General features: G+C 45.4%; 1 protein-coding gene across 3 annotated transcripts in view; it reads right to left on the minus strand.

The window, feature by feature from the left end:
- Positions 1 to 23,296, minus strand: part of KNL1 (kinetochore scaffold 1) — a 225,701-nt gene that overhangs the window by 140,143 nt on the left and 62,262 nt on the right. For all 3 annotated transcript variants that reach the window (XM_078786619.1, XM_068130582.2, XM_068130583.2), the window contains 3 exons: positions 18,548 to 22,705; positions 8,791 to 8,930; positions 4,367 to 4,445 (listed from right to left, as the gene is read on the minus strand). In XM_078786619.1, the coding sequence (XP_078642745.1) occupies positions 4,367 to 4,445; positions 8,791 to 8,930; positions 18,548 to 22,705 (4,377 nt within the window). The remainder of the gene's footprint in view (positions 1 to 4,366; positions 4,446 to 8,790; positions 8,931 to 18,547; positions 22,706 to 23,296) is intronic.

Raw genomic sequence — 23,296 nt, forward strand, 5'->3', positions numbered from 1 at the left:
CGTAGACAACTTTCGGACATCTTGCTAGTTATTCTTAGTCTATGTCAGTTAAGGACTCGTTTCCATTAATTCTGACTCTTCGTTGCACCAGAATGTGATCGTATGGCACCAGTAGTGAGTTTAGGACCTCCCCTTACCTCCTCCCATCTTCCCCATGTCCACTGCAACAACAACTACAACAACAACTACAACAACAGAGGGGCGCGGCGCGGCGTGCGGGGAGTGTGCGTCCTCACACCGGCGTGGTTAGCCGCCATTGCCCATGCGCTCCACGGGGTTACCACGAAGGGGCTGGCTGTCAGCTCCTCGTCAGGGGCGGAGCCAGTAACCCCCCCCGCACCCAATAAGAAGGGCGGACCGATTCCATCTGGGGCGGAGCTAACTAGCCGAGGGCGTGTCACTCCCCGCCGGATATACGCAGCGACTTACCGGACGTGACGTCAGATGCGCCCCCAGCTTGAGAAGACAAGTCACCACCTCCAAGCGCTGAGTGAGACCTCCCGCATCTTTGGACTGGACCGGGTCGATTTTGCCCCTGAGCCAAGGTGCACCTTGAGCCATCGAAGCCCTGCCCCTCCTTGCCATCAATCCCCGTGTGAGTCAGTTTTGTCCCGTTTATCTGTCGTCTGTCGGGGCTAATATAAGAGTGTGTCTAAGTGCCTGCCTTTCTATGCTGTCCCTCTTGTCGTTGTAATCTGACCTTCCGCCCTAATATAACCTCCTCCGGAGGTCTTGAGAACCGTATCCCTGGTGTCGTGTCATTTTAATCCCAGCCGTTGTGTCCTTTTCCTTCATTGATTTAGCGTAGCGCGACTCGGCAACGTTCGAGTATAATCGGGTAACTTGTGCGGACACGGCGGCCATTCCGCTCGGCCCACCATAACATCAAAGTCGTGTCTGTAACAATATATATATATATATATCTATATCTATCTATATCTATCTATATGCCAAGTTCTGTCGCTCAAGATTTTGGGTCTCACTATCTGCCATGATCTTTCTTGGGAAAACCACATTTCCAAGCTGGCCTCCAAAGCCAGTCGCCGACTGGGCATCCTCCTTTGTTTAACTCTCATTGGTCAATTTACATGTAATTTCAATAAAAAATACATTTCCGTAATCACATCAATGTCCTTTACAAAATGATGTTTTATTTGAAAAAGTGTATACACAAAAAGCAAAAGCAAAAGAACCCTGGTGTTGGGCTAGCGGCTAGGGTGCCGGCTTAGGATCCTTGGATCCTGGGTTCGAATCCCGGTCAATCGCTGAATTAACGCCAGGGGGGTTGACTCAGCCTGTCATCCTTCCGAGGTCGGCTAATTGAGTACCAGTTCACTGGTAATTCCCTGTTTGTCGTTAAAGGCGGCAAAAAGGGTTGGCGTCAGGAAGGGCATCCGGCCGTAAAACATTGCTTCAAAAAGGGGACCAAAAAACAACAACAACCATGGTCCCCGAAAAAGGCCAACCCCCGCTTTGCGGGGAAAAATGGCCTCTAAACGGTGGTTATATCTATCTATAATTCCAGTAATCTCTGTGTGTCTGTGACCGCTGTTTCTCGACAACCACGGGTCCGATATACTTGAAACTTGCCAGGTATATTGCTGGGGACCTGAGGATGTGCCTTTTCAAGGTTTCATATTAATCGGAGAAGTAGTTACCGAGCTATGTCCAAAAAACGATTCAACCAATCAGAGAGCAGCGAGCTATCACGTGTGCCGAACGTGGCGAACAGACTCTGCCTCGGACGGCACATTTGAGAGCGTATTCATTTATTTCCCGTTGGCAAACTATGTTGGCGCTATGTTGGCGTTAAACTATGTTTTAAAACTAATTAAAACTAATTTGCGATTCTTTCGCTTTCCTGCGCGTTTGTGCACGCTATGGCAATTTCTTTACCAAACTCCGCAAGCCGTTCGCTTTGGACCAAACCATTTCATGTAAATAGAGGGGGGGGATTGTCACCGTACTCGCAAGCCGTTCGCTTTGGACCAAACCATTTCATGTAAATAGAGGGGGGGGATTGTCACCGTACTCGCAAGCCGTTCGCTTTGGACCAAACCATTTCATGTAAATAGAGGGGGGGGGATTGTCACCGTACTCGCAAGCCGTTCGCTTTGGCTTTGCGAATGGACCAAACCATTTCATGTAAATAGAGGGGGGGGGGGGGGGGGATATAATTTTAGATATATATATAGTACGGGCATGCCCTAGTATATATAATGGTATCTGTAATCTGGTTCTCCAACTTAATGAGCGGACAACATGACGTCATCGCCATGCACGTTCGCCTTGCCTGCAAAGTTCCAGAGGAACCATCTAGCAGTGCGTCATTACGGATTATAAATACAGATACTGTCACAAGTGCATGCAAAACTCACAGTTACCGACCTGGTTTTGAGTGAGTTTTCAGTTTTGTGAGTTTTGCATGCACTTGTGACAGTATCTGTATTTATAATCCGTAATGACGCACTGCTAGATGGTTCCTCTGGAACTTTGCAGGCAAGGCGGACGTGCATGGCGATGACGTCATGTTGTCCGCTCATTAGGTTGGAGAACCAGATTACAGATACCATTATTAGTAACTCCCAACCGCAACCAGGTCGACTCCATATGATGAGTGGATACCAGAGATAACGTCACCGCGTGGCAGGCGGTGCGTATCGCTCCCAGCAAGGTGCAGCAGCAGCTGTATGGGACACCTTGCTGGCGGTTCTCCACTGTGGATATGAAGGTCGCATAGTGACTGCTATATATATATATATATATATATATATATATATATATCTATATATATCTATATATATATCTATATATATCTATATATATATCTATATATATCTATATATATCTATATATATATATATATATATATATATATATATATATATACTACTGTGTTCAAAAAGTATCCGACCTTTATTTTTCGTGCATAAAAAAAAAGAAGCTAGGGAGGCGTTGATTGGTGCACGTATGTAGGCGATCCTAATGCACATGCGTGAATTTTTTCACACCTGCAGAAGCTGTCATTCGACGGCAGACCGCCGATGAGTGAGGACATGTAAGCGAGCGCCGTCGGATTTTCGTTTTTGACAAAATGACGGAAAAACTTGAACAACGCTACTGCATCAAATTTTGTGTAAAGCTTGGCGATTCCCAAGTGGAAACGATCCGCAAGATTCAACACCGTTCATTCCATTATGAAGGAGGATTTGGGCTTCAGGAGAATCTCAGCGAAGTTCGTACCAAAGCTGCTAACGATTGAGCAGAAGCAACTCTGTTTGGAGATCGCACAGGACATGCTGGAGACTGTGAACAGCGATCCCAGCTTCCTCAACACAGTGATCACTGGCGATGAGTCCTGGGTTTATGGGTACGACCCAGAAACCAAGTTGCAGTTTTGATGCAAGTTTGATGAAACACAAAATTTGATGCAGTAGCGTTGTTCAAGTTTTTCCATCATTTTGTCAAAAACGAAAATCCGACGGCGCTCGCTTACATGTCCTCACCCATCGGCGGTCTGCCGTCGAATGACAGCTTCTGCAGGTGTGAAAAAATTCACGCATGTGCATTAGGATCGCCTACATACGTGCACCAATCAATGCCTCCCTAGCTTCTTTTTTTTTTACGCACAAAAAATAAAGGTCGGATACTTTTTGAACACACTACGTATACATATATATATATACACATACATACATATATGTTTCCACTATATGTTTACGTACGCACAATGTTTCCACTATATATACACAAAGAATTAAGTTAAGCACCCCTACACAACGAATTAAGGTAAGCACCCCCTAATATATATTCTTTGTGTATATGTATACATTGGCATATATTCTAAGGTATGTGAGATCAAATAATGATTGGTATGACATTAGCAATTATCCATTGATGAAATGCAGATGAGTGCACGCATCTGTGACGTAGGGTTGAGTCAGTGATCCGATCACGTGGGTCCTACACACGTTATTGACGCAAAGATCGCTAGAGGTCTTCTCAGAACAATGACTGTACGTTAGAAAACATAAACGTCATCCACACTGTCCGTGATGGACCTATAGCTCCATACTTAAATTGAGGTGAAAATATGCCTAAAATTCCCAAAAAATTTCACCTTAAATTATTCAGAATAAAATATTGAAAACGGCATGATTGTTATGTTTTTATGTGACCATAATATCACTTCTCCAGAAAATATAGCAATATCATGGGTATATTACACTGTTTTGACGACAACAAACTTGTAACGTGCGAGGTTGTAAAAAAACGGGGGGGGTGCTTAACTTAATTCTTTGTGTATATATATAGTGGAACGGTTACGTTTGAACAGTCAAGTGTTAATAGATGTTGATGAGTTTACCTCCAGTGTTCCCAAGTGTGGTGTCACCAAAACAAGGTATGCTTTCGGATGAAATACCGAAATCAGAAACTCGATCGACCTGGAGAAGATAAATACAGCAGAATCAAACAAATACACATTACCTATAATTTAGCAACGGAAAATGACAACAAAGGTGGGAAGTTGTTCACAGATTTTAAAAGATATGATTCACAATCCATGATCTTTAAGAATCGATAAAGGCATCAAATTATTTGCAAGTGCAAGTAAAGGTGAAGAGACTTTAATCTATTTTTTATTTTATAGTCATCACTTCATGCTTATGAAAGAAGCTCAAAACATTTACAAGTGGACTATTTGCGAAATAGTGTGAACCAGTGAAGAGATGTAAAACGATTAGCAATTAAGCTTAGCACCAAGCCCATTCCCCTTTGTCTCTTCAATTGTCACACCACAATGAGCTGCAGATGATATCAATTATTGTTAGCCAATGCAAGATTATAATTCATTGTTAAGGTGCGGCTGTTAATGCAGTAAATTAACAGATATTAAATCTTTCCTCTTCTCCAATGGCTTGATCTCTGATCATCAATTTGGTTTCAGACCTGGTCACTCTACTCTGGACATGCTGCTTCTGCTTTCTCAACAATGGATGGAGGTCCTCAACGCCAAACAGGAAATTAGAGCTGTCTCCCTTGACATTTCACGTGCCTTCGATACGGTCTGGCACCCTGCTCTGCTCTCCTCCTTTGGTATCCATGGAAATCTCCACGCATGGCTGGCGGACTTCCTCTCTGGTCGTAATCAACGTGTGGCCCTGAATGGGTTTCTCTCATCTCCTCTTCCTGTTCAGGCTGGAGTTCCCCAAGGTAGTGTTCTGGGCCCTGTGCTTTTTCTGTTCTTCATCAATGATCTCTCTGACTCTCTTGAAAATCCTCTCTATCTCTTTGCTGACGACTCTACTCTCTGTCGCTCCATTCCTCATCCCTCAGATCGGCAGTCTGCAGCCTCCTCACTCTCTGCAGACCTGGACAAAATCACAGACTGGTCAAACAAGTGGAACATGTCTTTCAATCCTGACAAATCTCACACTCTTACAATGTCTCTCCGAAAGGACCGACTGGACAACCCTCCCAACTACTTTCTCAACAATCCTCTCCAAGAAGTTCTGTCGCTCAAGCTTTTGGGTCTCACTATCTGCCATGATCTTTCTTGGGAAAACCACATTTCCAAGCTGGCCTCCAAAGCCAGTCGCCGACTGGGCATCCTCCATCGTGCGAAGTCCTTCCTTGGCACACCTGAGCTCCTCACCACATACAAGGCTTTCATCCGCAGCTCAATGGAATACTGTTCCCCCCTCTGGGCTGGTGCTCCTGCCTCACACCTTGCTCGGCTTCACGCTGTTGAGGCCAAAGCTTTCAGAATCATTGGAATCTCCTGCGATGTAGTCAACGCCGAGGGCCTTTCACTCACTCACCGCAGGCAGGTTGGTGGTCTTTCTGTCTTCTACCGACTCCTCTCCGGCCTTGCTCCCCCAGCTCTCTCTGTGCTCTGTCCCCCCCAATATTCCTTCAGGTCGCACAAGATCTGCCTGCAACCCTCTTATGGTTAAACTGCCAAAGTCTAGGCTCTCTGCTCACCTTCACTCTTTCATTCCCCTTTTCTCCCGCCTCTGGAACAAACTCCCACACTCCCTTCAATCCCACTCCTCCCTCCAGGTCTTTAAAACAGCTGTTCACCACCATCTCTTATCGTCCCCCATCGAAAACCTTGATCTTTTCTACCCCCGGTAATTCACCCCAGAGTCCTTGCAGTGTTCATATGTTTTAATCCTCTCCCACCTCCCCCCAAGTCCTCCCGATGTCCCTGCTCTCAAATGTTGTGTTTGTGTCCTTCCCCCTCTTCCCCCTCTCTTTTGTGTCCTTCCCCCTCTCTCCCCATCTTGTCTGCCGCTCCCCTTGTTTTTTGTGTTTTGTGTGTCGGTTTGTCTTTTTGTGTGATTAATGTTAGCTCTTTCACGAGCCTCGATCTTGTATACAAAAAAAATAAAAAATAAAAAATAAAAAAATAAATAATGTAAATGGATGAAATTCTAATTTGGTCAAGGGTGTCAGAGATAACTTGCATACATTCACCAGACAAAATAGGATCTTCAATGCCTGTACCAACGAATGCTGGTAGGTGGGTCTTACGGCTTAACGTCCTTCCATGGGACAGTACGCACAGGTCTTCCCTGCTTGGGCAACACAGTTTATCGCTGGCTCGAGCTTTGAACCTGGGCAAGACAGCTCAGAGGTGTGTACGCAAACCTCCAGACTCTGGAGACTGGGCTATCCCACCAGTCCAAGACACCAGTGACAACAGCTGTTGCTCTTCTTAATGATAAAAGATAAATGCTAAATTTTACACCCATTCACATGGTATTTGAAAAGAAAAAGTCACTTCAAGGTTTACAATTTGCTTCCTGTTCCAAAATAAAACAAGATGTAAATGTGCATTACTGCAAAAAACACATTACAGCCTGGCCATATCAAGCTGGTTGCAAAAGGTGGCCAGTGTTAATATTGTTGCGGATATGGGATTTGCATCCATCCATATCCGCTTGTAAATATTCCCCTATTTCCTCAATACTTCCCAACTATCCCCAATCCCCCATTCCCTAGTCCCATTTTCTGTAAACAACACTCTGTAGACCCGACCTCCCCCTATTTCCCCCATTAAATGTCGTGCCCAGGTTCACCGCATCTCATGTAAGACAACTATAGGACATCTTGCTAGTTATTCTTAGTCTATTGTCAGTTAAGGACTCGTTTCCATTAATTCTGACCCTTCGTTGCACCAGAATGTGATTGTATGGCACCGTTAGGAAGTTTAGGACCTCCCAATACCTCCCCGCAGCTCTTCCTCACAGTTCAACAACACAACAACAACAACAACGAGCGCAGGAAGTGCGCGTCCTCACTCCGGCTTGGTTGGTAGGGGGTGTTTGGAGAGCACCAGGCCTTCCCAACGAGCCGCCATCAAACATGTGCTCGACGGGGTTACCAAATAGGGGCTCCCTGTCAGCTCCTCGTCAAGGGCGGAGCCCGGTAACCCCCGCACCCAATGGAAGCGGCGGACCGGCCCCAGTGGGGCGGAACCAACCAGCCGAGGGCGTGTCACTCCCCGCTGAGCATGCGCAGTGAGGGGGAGGTGACGTCAGATGCGCGCTGAGCTTGGAGAAAGAAAGACGTCCCCTCCGAGCGCTGTGACACCTCCCCGCATCTTCTGGACCGTGCTTTATCCTGTCCCCGAGCCAAGGTGCACCTTGTGCTATCGACCTACCTGTCCCTTCCTGCCATCAATCCCTGTGTAAGTCTGCCTTGTTCCGTTTGTCTGTGGTCTGTCTGGGATAAGATAAGACGGTAATTAAGTGCCCATCTCTTGTGTCTTTACCTCACTGCCTTGTAATCTACCCCTTTTCTCCACCACTGTAATTATACCCTCCTCCGGAGGTCTTGAGAACTGTACCCCTTGCGTCGCTGCCTCTTTCCCAGTCGTCGTGTCCTTTCTATCATTGATTTGGCATAGCGCGATTTGGCCAACGTCTGGGTGAATCGGGTGAGTTGGGGAAGAATCGGGGGAACTGTTCGGTCGCGGTAATACCAACCGCTCGGTAAATAACATCTTTAACCGCGTCCGTAACAATATTTTGAATAAATGTCTTGCACATAACAATTGAAAGCTTTCAGATAGGAGTCTTTGTAATGTTTATGTTTTTTCCTAAAGCAAGTGAAGATGTAACTGAAAAGAAAAATTTTCATTTGTACATAATCAGACAGTTTGAAGTAATCACATAATGAACCTGGTATAATATAAATAATAATAATAATAACTAGCCGAAACCCGTGGAACATGCACGGAAGGGAGGATGTGGTGTATGGATAGAGTGTACCATTATGGATGGCATAGGGGATTTGCTTGTCCGAGTAAGCGTTAGGAAGAAAGATGAGAATGAAGAGTGCGTATATGAACAACGTATTTATTGCAATCTACTTAAATGACAACGCTACGATATACTTTTGAAAAATGAATGGATTCGTAATAGGAATCGGCATAGCACCACTCTGGGATTGTCCACTCAGTGGACGGCTTGCTTCGCCTTCGCCCAGCAGACGCCAATACGATGGCGTCGTAAGATGGCGTCGTATCGGCAGTTAATCGGATGCTTTTGGGCCCCAACGTCGGCTAATTCAGATTTTTCGAGTATGTCTGTACGTGATAAACAAAGAGCGCGGTTCGTAGATCGTAAATCCATTGGTGCCGTGGGCATCGGGTCACTGGGTGTGGCGTAAAAGGGATAATAAAGTCGAGTTCTTACGCTATTATTACATAGATAATATAAATAATAATAAATAATGATTTCACAAGCACAAGCAGCATTTGTAAATAATCTGTTTTCTCACTGTGTTTTGGTGCGAATAGGAGCTGCATTTTTTCTTCTTGCCAGGAAGAGAAGGTACAACCACTTTCGGGCGATACTTGGAGGACCTCTCAACATCTCCACCATAAGATTGTCGACGGGAAAGGTCAGCTGTCCTAAATGCTTCAACCAAACAGTTAGTGTCGATATCAACAAATGGGGCTCAAGGAAGATTGTACACAGGACATGCATTAAATTGTTCTGTTCAAACAAATCCCTGGTGTTGCAAATACATGCAATCCCTGGTGTTGGGCTAGTGGCTAGGGTGCCGGCTTAGGATCCTAGGATCCTGGGTTCGAATCCCGGTCGATTGCTGAATTAACGCCAGGGGGGTTGACTCAGCCTGTCATCCTTCCGAGGTCGGCTAATTGAGTACCAGTTCACTGGTAATTCCCTGTTTGTCGTTAAAGGCGGCAAAAAGGGTTGGCGTCAGGAAGGGCATCCGGCCGTAAAACATTGCTTCAAAAAGGGGACCGAAAAACAACAACAACCACGGTTCCCGAAAAAGGCCAACCCCCGCTTTGCGGGGAAAAATGGCCTCTAAAGGTGGTTTTATACAAGCGTCCAAAAATGTAATCAAATAAAGCAATACTCATTGCACATGTACATCAACAAGCAGGAGAGGCTCATTACCCTACCACTCCCCCTCCCCACCCCCCATGCCTAAGCAGGCACCTCTATGACCTAAACAATATTCATCTATGTGGAAAAAAAATATTTAACAGCACTGGGTGACCATAGAAAGCAGTACCAACCTTGCTGACGACATCCTCAAAACTAATGATATCCTCTTACTTTTTGCAGGTGCGCAAACTGGAGTTCGTGTATAGTCAGTCGATTTAGATTTGGTCAAGATAGCCCCATTTTTTTTTTTCAACATGGTGTAGCCAACTCGAGGAATAGTTTTTAGTCGAAATCTACCAAAGAATGAAATGAAATCTTTCAACAAGACTCAATCTATGTTTAGGGTTAGATGCTTCAGGACAACATCTACCGAGGAAGGCCACAATCAATAGATTATCCCAAAACAGCAATAACTGACAAAATCAGTCAAATCACTGCAGCCAGATGTGTCAGAGTAATAAACAAACTTTCCCATCGAATCCAAGTGTGCTTGCAGTGTGGAGACCGACATCTGGATCATGTGCTCGAACCTCAATCAAATCAATGACAAAGATATCGATCTGAAACTTCCCATAGTGATCATGCATCATGTGAAGGAAATGTGTACCAAAGAATATTTAAAAAAAACAAACAAAAAAAAAACAACAACAAAGGTTTACTAAATTGTATGGGTACCATTTATTTGTGGTCACCTTGGTATTTGCAATGAGTGACATCAAACCGGAGCATGAGCTCGAGCTGTCTATCTGTCTGTCTCTCTCTGGAAGCGATGATACATTATCATGAGATATATCCCTGCAAACTACCTTTTCTATTAGTGGTAAATCCACTGCAATCTTTCTGCTTTTGCATCTAGAGTGCATTCAGAAAGTATTCAGACCCCTTCACATTTTTCACATTTTGTTATGTTGCAGCCTTATGCTGAAATAGTTTAAATTCATTTTTTTCCTCATCAATCTACACTCAATACCCCATAATGACAAAGAGAAAACAGGATTTTAGAAAGTTTTGCAGATTTATTAAAAAGAAAAAACTGAAATATCACATTGACATAAGTATTCATACCCTTTGCTATGACACTTGAAATTTAGCTCAGGTGCCTCCCATTTCTCTTGATCATCTTTGAGATGTTCCTACACCTTGATTGGAGTCCACCTGTGGTAAATTCAATTGATTGGACATGATTTGGAAAGGCACACACCTGTTTATATAACGTCTCACACTCACAGCTGACAACACATATCAGAGCAAAAACCAAGCCATGAGGTCGAAAGAACTGCCTGCAGAGCTCAGAGACAGGATTGTGTCGAGGCACAGATCTGGGGAAGCCTACAAAAAATTTCTGCTGCATTGAAGGTTCCCAAGAGCATAGTGGCCTCCATTATTATTAATAATAATAATAATAATAATTCATTTATTTTGTATAGTGCTTTTCCAGAAGCCCAAAGGCGCTTTGACAGAGTGGAAAACATAATGCATAACAATACATGAAAACAACAATTGCAAAAAGACAAGAATCAATAGGGAAATATTTAAAGCAAAAGGAGGGAGAAGGAGAAGAGATAGTCAGGGGTTAAATGCTGTGGGTTGAATGTTGAATGCAGTGTTGAACAGGTGGGTCTTTAGTGATGTTTTGAATGTGGTGAGTGAGGAGGCGTCTCTGATGGTGTGAGGTAGTGAGTTCCAGAGGGTGGGAGCAGCGATGGAGAAGGCCCTGTCCCCCCAGGATCTGAATTTGGTCCGGATGGAGGGGGTCAGGAGGTTGGTACCAGCAGAGCGGAGGTTGCGGGTGGGAGTGTGTCTGGAGAGGAGGTCAGCCAGGTAGGATGGGGCCAGGTTATGGAGGGCTTTGTATGTCAAGAGGAGGATTTTGTACTGGATTCTCTGGGGGATGGGGAGCCAGTGAAGCTTGTAAAGGACGGGGGTGATGTGGTCACGGGTCCGGGAATGGGTGAGTAGACGGGCAGCGGAGTTCTGAATGTATTGGAGTTTATTGGTGATTTTTGAGGGTGAACCATAGAGGAGGCTATTGCAGTAGTCCAGACGGGAGGTGATGAAGGCGTGGATGAGGGTTTCTGCAGCCGTGGAGGAGAGGGATGAGCGGAGACGGGCAATGTTTTTCAGGTGAAAGAAGGCTGACTTTGTGATCTGTTTAGTGTATTTGTCGAAGGAAAGGGTTTGGTCAAAGATGACGCCAAGATTCCGGATGTGAGGGGAGGTGGATACTGGGATACCGTCGATGTTGAGGGCAAAGTTATGGGTGGATTTTGTGAGCGTTTTTGGGCCAATGATGATTATTTCAGATTTATCACAGTTAAGCTTGAGGAAGTTGATTTGAAGCCAGGATTTTATTTCAGTGATGCAGTTTGTCAGGATAGAGTGGGTGTCGGTGGAGACGGACTTGGTGGAGATGAAAAGCTGGATGTCATCGGCGAAGCAGTGGAATTGGAGACCATGACGGCGGATTAAGTGACCGAGGGGGGACAGGTAAAGGATGAAGAGGAGGGGGCCAAGAACTGAACCTTGGGGGACACCTTGGGGGAGGGGAGCAGTGGGGGATTTGCAGTTATTGATGGAGATGAACTGGCGTCTGTCAGAGAGGTATGATTTAATCCAAGAGAGGGCAGTGCCGGTAACGTTAAAGGTGGATTCAAGTCGGGTGAGGAGGATGGTGTGATCGATGGTGTCAAAGGCAGCGCTAAGGTCGAGGAGGACGAGAATGTTGAGGTTGCCAGCGTCAGAGGAGAGGAGAAGGTCGTTGGTGATTTTGAGGAGAGCAGTTTCAGTACTGTGGTTGGAGCGGAATCCGGATTGGAATGTTTCATACAGGTTATTGGCAGAGAGATGATGTTTGAGTTGAGTGGCTACAGCGCGTTCCAAAACTTTTGACAGAAAGGGTAGGTTGGAGATGGGTCTGAAGTTGTTTAGGGTGTCAGGGTTTAGACCAGGTTTTTTTAGAATGGGGGTAACAGCAGCAATTTTGAGGGAAGGTGGGACGATGCCTGTAGACAGGGAGGAGTTTATTGTTGCAATGATAAGTGGAGAGAGAGCAGGGAGGGAGGCCTTGACAAAGCTGGAGGGGATGGGGTCAAGAGTGCAGGTGGCAGTTTTCATTCCTATGAGGAGTTCAGAGAGGTCAGTAGGGGAGATTGGGGAGAACCGAGACAGGGGATGGCAGGACAAGGGGGGGCAGGTGGTTGGAGGGGGAGCGGGTGCGGCGGTGGTCAAGCTGTTGTAGATGTTGTCAATTTTGCGTTGGAAGAAAGAGAGGAAGGAGATGCAGTTGTCTACTGTGAATGACTGGGTGGGGGTGTTCAGGGGGCGGAGGAGTTTGTTTATTGTCGAGAAGAGTGCTTTTGGGTTTCCGGAGCCAGAGTGGATAATTTGAGAGTAGTAGGCGGAGCGGGCGCGGGAGAGGGTATCTTTGTCGTGTTGTAGGTGGTCCTTGTAGGCTTGGGAGTGAACTGTGAGACCCGTTTTATTGCGGAGTCTTTCAAGTTGGCGAGCACGAGTTTTCATCAGGCGAAGTTCAGGGGTAAACCAGGGAGCAGAATGGGTGAAAGAAACTGTTTTGGTTTTTACAGGCGCAAGCTGGTCAAGGCAGGAGGAGAGAGTGTGGTTGTAGTAGTCAGTGAGGTCGGAAGGGGTGTGGAGGTCAATGAAGGGAGAAGTGGACATTTTTTCAGAGAGGGTGGATGAGAATGATGTAGGTGAAAGAGCGTTTAGCTTACGGAAGTTGATAGTGCGATAATGCCTTGGTTTTGGGGCGGGGATGTTGATGGTCAGAGTGATGGCTAAGTGGTCAGAGAGGGTGAGGTCGGAGCCAGAGAGATGGTGCAAATTTAATCCAGTGGAGCAGACAAGGTCCAAAATGTGACCACGGATATGGGTAGGAAAGTCGACATGTTGAGTGAGGTTAAAGCAGGTGAGTAAATCAGTGAAGTCAGTGGTTATTGTGGAGTCAGTGGAGTCCATGTGGATATTGAAATCACCAAGGAGGAGGATTGAGGGGGAGAGGGAACATAGCTGGGTCAGAAAGTAGGAGAAGTCAGACAGGAATGATGGGTGTGGTTTGGGAGGGCGGCAGACGACAGCCATGACTGACTGCGTGCGACCAGAGAGTTTAAAAGCCAGGTGTTCAAATGATGGAGCAGATGAGATGGAGATGAGGTTGGTCTTGATGTCTTGACGGTGGATAACGGCAATTCCACCACCTCGGCCCTCCGAGCGTGGTTTATTGACGTAGGAATATCCATTGGGTGTGGTGAGGTTGAGTGTGTAGTAGTCCAGAGGTTGTTGCCAGGTTTCGGTGAGACAGAGAAAGTCCAGTTTGTTATCCAGGATGTATTCGTTCAGGATGAGGCATTTGTTGTTGAGGGACCGGGTGTTGAACAGGGTGAGCTTGATGTTGTTTTGAACAGCAGGGATGAATTCAGGTGATTTAGCCAGGGTTCGTAGGCAGGAGGTGCGATCGTGTGCGTTGCTGTGACCAGGTGCGCTGGGACGAAGAGTGAGAGTGCGCTGAGCCGACCAGAGGACGGGGATGGAGTGACCTGATTGCAAATAAACAAACTTACGACCGGAGCCACGGTGAATGTACCTGGGTCGTCGGAGGAGTCCATTTGATTTGATGGCAGAGATGCATGATGGGGTGGAGCGGGTATTGAGCAGAAGGAGCCTTGCGGCGGAGTACTGCAGAGCCATGCCAGGCAGGAGCGGAGAGACGACAAGGCCAAGGTTGAGGAGGTGAAACAATGGTCCCAACCCACGAGAGCGGGCCCGAGGAAACGAAGGAGCCAGGTAGGTGAAGCCAGGAGCCGAGCCGGGACCAGGCAGAGGGCAGGCAGGAGCAAAGAGACGATCACGAGGCCACGGTTGATCACGGCAAAGCGGCAAATGCAGCGGCAATCGACCGCCGCCGCTACAAATCTAGATCACGGCGGGAAACCGCCACCAAACCGCTGCGATGGTCACAACCCACGAGAGCGCGCCCGAGGAAACAGCGAGCAGGCGAAGGAGCCGGGCAGGCGAAGCAGGGAGCAGAGCCGGGGCTATGCAGAGGGCAGACTCAATGGCCAAAAAATCCGCACGACCACCAAAAAAGAAAGCAACTGACAGTGGCCCGGTCGAAGAAGCGGCGAGCATGTGACGCCTGCGTCCTCTTCATACCGGACCGGAATCGGAGGCTTATTCTTAAATGGAAGAAGTTTGGAACAACCAGGACTCTTCTCTTCCTAGAGCTGGCTGCCCGGCCAAACAGCAATCGGGGGAGAAGGGCCTTGGTAATAGAGGTGACCAAGAACCCGATGGTCACTCTGGCTGAACTCCAGAGATCCTGTGTGGAGATGGGAGAAACTTCCAGAAGGACAACCATCACTGCAACACCCCACCGATCTGGGCTTTATGGCAGAGTGGCCATGGCATCTCAAAGATGATCAAGAGAAATGGGAGGCACCTGAACTAAATTTCAAGTGTCATAGCAAAGGGTATGAATACTTATGTCAATGTGATATTTCAGTTTTTTCTTTTTAATAAATTTGCAAAACTTTCTAAAATCCTGTTTTCTCTTTGTCATTATGGGGTATTGAGTGTAGATTGATGAGGGAAAAAATGAATTTAAACGATTTCAGCATAAGGCTGCAACATAACAAAATGTGAAAAAGTGAAGGGGTCTGAATACTTTCTGAATGCACTGTACCTGCAGATTCATCTGTATTACTGATATTATTCCATGCACATCTTAATTGGACAATAATACATGCACAGACTGAAGTACTTCAACACTTCATTTCCACATAACAAATGAACCACAAGATACGATTTACTTAACCATCCTTAATCCCCCCTCTCTTCCCCTTCCCTCTCCCACTGACTGCCCCAAAAGAGAAAGCAAGTCAAAAAAAAAAAAACATTAAAAAAATAAATAAAAAGATGGAATCCCCTAAAAACAACCAAGCAAGTTATGAATGACACCACAATCCTTTTATGGATTGCCATAACATATTTTGGCCATTTTTCTCTCTCAATTCCACAAGCAAAATACTGTAGTGGGGACGTGATAGGGGTAACTAGTGTAAAGTATATTAGTCAGTTGTACCATCAGCACAAGTGTGCGATTTCTGTGTAAAAGTGATAGCGCATGTGTCAAAGCCTGTTCAGTAGATGCTAATCATCACCCTCCACCCCCCCCCCCCCTACCCAAAATGTGTCCACAAGTTTCCCTCCCCCCTTCCCCATTAAGTATTTAGACCATTCCCTTTTTAATCTGGCTATCTGGTTTCTTTTAAAGTGAATTGCCAACAAATTGGCTCAGTGAGGAAAGCGACCCCTCCACTCCCACCCCCCATTCCCTGAAAAATAACTGTTTTTTTTCCCCAAATAATCGCCAAAACCACCTGAAACCACTCACAACGGTGGAAATGGAGCAGGGCTTGCAAAGCCCAGCTGAGAACCAATCAGCGCACGGGCATAAGTAAGACTGGCTGAGGGGCTGGCCAGGACAGCTTGGGCAGCTGGGGGGCATTAGGAGTTGAGCAGGAGAGATTGGAGAGTGGAGTGGAGTATGGTGAGTGAGTGGGTTTGGAGCATCCAGAGGAGTTGAGCTTGGAGAGTTCGGGATGGAATGGTGTGAGTGTAAGACGAGGTTCTGTGGCGCTGAACAGACGCGCAGACTACAAGCCCCACAAAGCCAGACGTGGTACCGTCAGACCATCTACCCGACCACCGCCCCCCCTCACCCCCAATCTCCGCTGCAATCGCTCTCACCCTGTGCCCCTCCCCCTCCGACCACAGCACCAACCACATGCAAACGTCACGGCGTGGGAACAAGTTTTCTTTTGCGTATTGTGACCCCTACCTGTCTGAATATCTGCCAGGTGATAGAGATTAGGTAATGATAAACCGTCAAAGCTCCTGCAATCAATTGTAAAGCTAATAATAACTGATGCGGTGCGTGTGTATTCCTCCTTGTTCTCCCCATTCCTTTTGAACCATTTATTAAACCTGCTACCATATTTGGAGTATCGGTCTGGTAGGTACATCGTTCATGATTTTGCATAATAACCATAGTGCGGGTTAAACTCGTGGCCGTTGGAAATTGGACGCAAAATCCTCATTAGGAGGTTGTAAAATCGTGGTTAATTTTGCTGATGTTGCTCGGCCCCACATCCAAATTAATGGGGAAATTACTGTAGGCGACAGACCTGAGTTTCTCTACGTCGGAAATCGAAGCAAAGATCTGTTTAGCTTTCCCAGCAGACTGTCTTTCTAAACAATCCATCACTAAATTGGTGATTGCCCGGGTGGAGGAATGACCTCGAGTCCACCCTATGGACCACCATTACAATACACAATTACACAAACCAACACTACAAATCTACAACTCCCTCCCACACAGACATCTTCATACAATTGATACTGGGCTGGCAGGATGGCCTAGGCCCTAGAGGTATGCACACTCACTTCTGAGCCAAGGTTTGAATATGGGTTTGAATCTCTGCTCAGCTACCGACTGTCTCGCAGGCAGGGCAAGTGTGCCATCCCACAGATGTACATTAAACTGGGCGTCCCAACTGCCATCATTAGTTGGTGGGCGTTAAAGACCCCACGGCGTCCATCACAAAGAGCCAGCGAGCTATTGACGGCACCCTGGACAAATTCCCAATTCCTGCTCTAACCTCGAGGTAGTATGGCAGTAGAGGCATTGCGTGCTCACAGCAATGATGGAACCAGCAGCCAATGGCTGCATACAAAACTAGAGCAATGCGACTGTCACCAATATGCCTCCATGTAGTCCCACAACGGGTAAATGCCACTGTCCTAAAAAAAAGAAGAAAAAAAAAGTTTGATTTAAATCCCTTCAGCTGTTTTCAAGCATCACATCTTCACCAGCCATAACAGGTTTCACATCGATCGCTGAGGCAGTTTCAGAGAAGGGTTTTTTTATTTTAAATATCGGCTTTCAAGCTAATATGACTGCCAGGCTACGTGACATAAGACCTTAAAAAATGTATGCTCTTGTATGGGAAAGAGATCACGGTTGTGAAGTTTCTTGTTGATCGGATAAGGTTCGTTTTTCTATCAAAGATGGCTGCCAAACCACATGACCTACAACATCATCATTTTCAAACTATATACAGCAATGGTGTTAGGTGATATTTGTAAAATTTTGCATCGATAGGGTAAGCGTTTCAGAGATAATAATTATTTAATATTTTACTTCAATCAAATATGGCTGCCACACCATGTGAACAATGATGTTTTCATGATCATCTTTTAATCGCCATGCCCAGTCAATGGCACACGTATAAAGTTTTGCGTCAATTGATTTGGTGGTTTGGGAGATGATGTTTTTTAAAGATTCTAGGTTAAATCCAATATGGCTGCCAAACCATGTGACCTATGATGTCACAAATTTAATATTTCAACACAAATGGGTCATATATCATATGCATGCAATTTCAGATTTTTTTAATGATAAGGAATTAGATTAAAACATTTTTGGCTGGTATACCACTTCACCTATGATGTCATCATTATCATGTTTTTGTTTCCCATTGGGAGTACTTGACAATGTGCCAAGTTTCAATTTTTCCATGGAGCGGTTTCCGAGAAATATTTTTTAATTACCTGTATTTATTCCAAGATGCCTGCCATACCACATGACCTATGACGTCACAATTATCATAAGAAATATTTTTCATGGGTGTCACTCCTACCCTGAAAGTTTCGTCCCAATCGGACAAGTGGTTGCTGAGAAAAACGAGGTTTAGCGCGTATGGACGGATGGACAGACGGACAACCCGAAAACATAATGCCTCCGGCCACCTTCGGAGGCGGCATAAAAAAGATGAACAATTGTTACTATTGTCACACAGTCACTGATGACAAAAATGGCAAAATATGTTGTAATGGAAATATGTAAAAGGATTGTGGTGTCATATTGGAGTGTCATTCCTACCTTGTTTGGTTGGTTTTTTTTAGGACCCTGACATATTTACATCTATATTTTCTCCTGACTGGTCATATATAGGCTTGATTAGGGCAATATCCACATGAACATTCGTTGGAACTGTTGTCAGAAAGCAAAATATGTGTTGTTTCCAGTAGGTCCTTACCTGTATCCACATTTGCAATCGCAGCCTTATTCTTCGGTTGAAGCTCAATTGCAGTGTCACTCTGCATCATATCCACATCTTCATTTCCAATCAAATCTGTGCACTGGACTGCACTAGTTGATGGCAAAAAGTCCCGACTCACTGCCTTTAGGCCAGCTTGAAGTTTTGACGAGCTCTCCTTCTGGAACTTCCTCATATCCACGTACTCATCTTTGAATAAGGCTGCAATCTTCACTCCACCAGGCTTTGGTACATAGACTGCACCAGTCTTCGACCCGAGATGAGATTCTAATAAGACCCCAATGTTATTGCTGGTCGTGTCGATATTCACCTTGTCAAAAATGAATGGTTGAGGGTGGGGGTGCAACCTCTGTGGCAAAAATATCTTATCCACAGCTTGGAGTGTTGTTTGAGCTGGAGCAAAACCTAGCGAACAACACATCTTATTCATATTCTCATCTACAGACATAACTCCTGCATGCTTCACTGAACTATTCTGTGAATCAAAGAGCCGACTTTGGGGATTGACCCATGGTTGAGGCTGAGAAAAGGCTGTGATGTGGCTCTTGGCTATGTTCATGTCTTTAAACACAGTTGTTTGACCGCATGCAATTGTCTGTGGTAAAAATGCACGAGTCTGAGCTTCAAGCCTAGGTTGAGACCCAGAAAAGGCTGCTGTGTGGCACCTTGTCATTTCCATATTCTCATCTCCATACACGACTGAGTGCTCAATTGCACTAGTCTGTGGGACAATAAACGGACTTGGAGCATTTGGCCGTGGTTGGGGCTGAGAAAAGGCCTCAGTGCAGCTCTTGGTTCTGTTCATTTCTTTGTGTTCAAATAGAGTTGGTATCACCACTGCTGGATTCTGTGGCCCATCGACAGGACACAGAGTCTCAAACCTTGGTTGAGATGCAGAAAAGGCTGAGGTGTGGCTCTTTGTCATATCCACATTATCATTTTCAAATACAGTGGTTTTCACCAATGAATCAGTCAGTGGCACAAGTAATTGATCAGCCTTCAATTTAGTTTGAGGTTCAAAAAAGGCTACTGTGCGGCACAGTGACCTATCCATATTCTTACGTTCAGTAACAGTGGTTTTATCCACCTCACGGGGCTGTGGAACGAAGATGGGATTCTCAGCATCAAACCCTGCTTGACATTCAGACAAGGCTGTGGTATTACATCCTGTCATAGCCATAGTTTCATCTTCAAACACAGTTGTTTTATCGAATGCACTAGTCTGTGGTACAATGGCAGCACTCTGAGCAACAAGCCTTGGTTGAGATTCAGAAAAGGCTGCTGTGTGACACTTCGTCATATCCATATTCTCATCTCCATACATGACCGAATGCTCCATTGCATTAATCTGTGGCTTCAGGACCTGACTTGGAGCATTTGGCCGTGGTTGAGGCTGACCAAAGGCGTAGCTCTTGGTTGGGATCATTCCTGTGTGTTCAAATAGAGATGGCATCTCCACTGCTTGAGGCTGTGGCCCAACGACCAAACACTGAGCCTCCACCCTTGGTGGAGATGCAGAAAAGCCTGGAGTCTGACACTTTGTCATATCCATATTGTAATTTTCAAACACAGTTGTTTTTTCCAATGCACCACTCTGTGGCACAAGTAGCTGATCATGTGCCTTATTAGACATTGGTCGAGGTTGAAAAGAGGCCGCTTCGTGACACTGTGAGGTATCCATATTCTTATCTTCACTAACAGTTGTTTTCTCCACTTCACAAGTCTGTGGAACAAAGATGACATTCTCAGCATCAAGCCCTGTTTGATGATCAGACAAGGCCAAACTATGACATCCTGTCATAGCCATAGTTTCATCTTCAAACACAGTTGTTTTATCGAATGCACTCGTCTGTGGTACAATGGCAGTACTCTGAGCAACAAGCCTTGGTTGAGATTCAGAAAAGGCTGCTGTGTGACACTTTGTCATATCCATATTCTCATCTCCATACATGACCGAGTGCTCCATTGCATTAATCTGTGGCTCAAGGACCTGACTTGGAGCATTTGGCCGTGGTTGAGGCTGACCAAAGGTGTAGCTCTTGGTTGGGCTCATTCCTGTGTGTTCAAATAGAGATGGCATCTCCACTGCTTGAGGCTGTGGCCCAACGACCAAACACTGAGCCTCCACCCTTGGTGGAGATGCAGAAAAGCCTGGAGTGTGACACTTTGTCATATCCATATTGTAATTTTCAAACACAGTTGTTTTATCCAATGCACCACTCTGTGGCATAAGTAGCTGATCATGTGCCTTAGACATTGGTTGAGGGTGAATAGAGGCCGCTTCATGGAACTGTGAGGTATCCATATTCTTATCTTCACCAACAGTTGTTTTCTCCACTTCACGAGTCTGTGGAACAAAGATGACATTCTCAGCATCGAGCCCTGTTTGATGATCAGACAAGGCCATGGTATGACATCCTGTCATAGCCATAGTTTCATCTTCAAACACAGTTGTTTTATCGAATGCACTCATCTGTGGCACAAAGTCAAGACTCTGAGCAACAAGGTTTGGTCGAGATTCAGACAAGGCTGCTGTGTGGCACCTTGTCATTTCCTTATTCTCATCTCCATACACGACTGTGTGCTCAATTGCACTAATCTGTGGTTCAAGCACCCGACTTGAAGCTTTTGGCCATGGTCGAGTCTGAGCAAAGGCTTCAGTGTAGCTCTTGGTGGGGGTCATTTCTGTGTGTTCAAATAGAGTTGGTATCTCCACTGCTTCCATCTGTGGCCCACCAACCGGACACTGACCATCAACCCTTGTTGGAGATGCAGAAAAGCCTGAAGTGTGGCACTTTGTCATATCCATATTGTAATTTTCAAACACAGTTGTTTTATCCAATGCACCACTCTGTGGCATAAGTAACTGATCATGTCCCTCAGACATTGGTTGAGGTCGACAAAAGGCCGCTTTTTGGCATCGTGAGGTATCCATATTCTTATCCTCACTGACAGTTGTTTTCTCTTCTTCACGGGTCTGTGGAACAAAGATGACATTCTCAACATCAAACCGTGTTTGATGATCAGACAAGGCCATGGTATGACATCCTGTCATAGCCATAGTTTCATCTTCAAACACAGTCGTTTTATCTAATGCACCAGTCTGTGGTGCAATGGCAGCACTCTGAGCAACAAGTCTTGGTTGAGATTCAGACAAGGCTGTTGTGTGACACTTTGTCATATCCATATTCTCATCTCCATACATGACTGTGTGATCCATTGCACAAATCTGTGGCTCAAAGACCTGACTTGGAGCATTTGGACGTGGTTGAGGCTGACCAAATGCCTCAGTGTAGCACTTGATTGGGCTAATTTCTTTGGGTTCAAATAGAGTTGGTATCTCCACTGCTTGAATCTGTGGCCCAACGACCAGACACTGAGCCTCCACCCTTGGTGGAGATGCAGAAAAGCCTGAAGTGTGGCACTTTGTCATATCCATATTGTAATTTTCGAAAACAGTTGTTTTATCCAATGCATCCGTTTGTGGCATAAGTAACTGATCATGTGCCCGAGACTTTGGTTGAGGTTGAAAAGAGGCCGCTTTGTGGCACTGTGATGTATCCCTATTCTTATCTTCACTCACAGATGTTTTCTCCACTTCACGAGTCTGTGGAACAAAGATGACATTCTCAGCATCAAACCCTGTTTGATGATCAAGCAAGGCCAAACTATGATATCCTGTCATAGGCATAGTTTCATCTTCAAATACAGTTGTTTTATCCAATGCACTAGTCTGTGGTACAAAGAACTGGCTTGCATCCGTTGGTCCTGGTTGCTGTGCAGAAAAGTCTGTTGTGAGACACCCTCTCTTGTCAATAATTTCATTTCCCAGCATTTGGGTATTCTCCACTGCACCAGGTGTCTGCTCCAATACCTGCTCGTGTTTTACCCCTGCCAGCGTTGGAATAAAAGCCAAAGGTAATGGATCTTCTGAAACGAGAGGCTGAAGCTCAAATCTACGTTTGGGTGGGTTTGGTTGACTTGGATCCATGTGTATACCTCCTTCTTTAAACAAACTTTGATTTTCCCCAGCTTGCTTGATTGCTCTACTGGAGTCGGCACACTCTGCAGATGAAGAAATCGATGATGCATTACACCATGTTGTGGTGTCACAAAGGTTCAACCGCATCATCACATCTGGGAAGGGGAAACGACAATAATTACTCAAACACAAAGAACAATTTAAAATATAAAAACAACACAAAACAAAGCATTTGTTTTCTCTGTGCTGAAATCAAAAGGAATTTTTTTTTACAAAACAGCAATAAATAGAATGGCACTCGGTAAAGAGCAAACCTATGCCATGCTGAACAGTTTGCATTTTGCATACCACAGAAGCTTGCTAGTCCTTAAACAAAATTTTAATCATCTTGTTCTTGTCACCGACACAACTCATCCACAAGGTTTTGTCGTAATGCATCCACAACTTGAAATGTCATGGTACATATCATCCTGGTGTTGGCTTAGCGGTTAGGGTGCTGACGAGATTTTTTTTTTTTTTTGTATACAAGATCGAGGCTCGTGAAAGAGCTAGCATTAATCACACAAAAAGTCAAACCGACACACAAAACACAAAAAATAAGGGGAGCGGCAGAAAAGATGGGGAGAGAGGGGGAAGGACACAAACACAACATTTGAGAGCAGGGACAACAGGGAGAAATGTGGGAGGGGGAGGGCTTTGGGGGAGGTGGGAGAGGTATAAAACATATGAACACTACAAGGACTTCA

The sequence above is a fragment of the Myxine glutinosa genome, chromosome 11 (genome assembly GCF_964187855.1).
Source record: "Myxine glutinosa chromosome 11, kmMyxGlut1.1, whole genome shotgun sequence".
NCBI classification, from domain to species: domain Eukaryota; kingdom Metazoa; phylum Chordata; class Myxini; order Myxiniformes; family Myxinidae; genus Myxine; species Myxine glutinosa.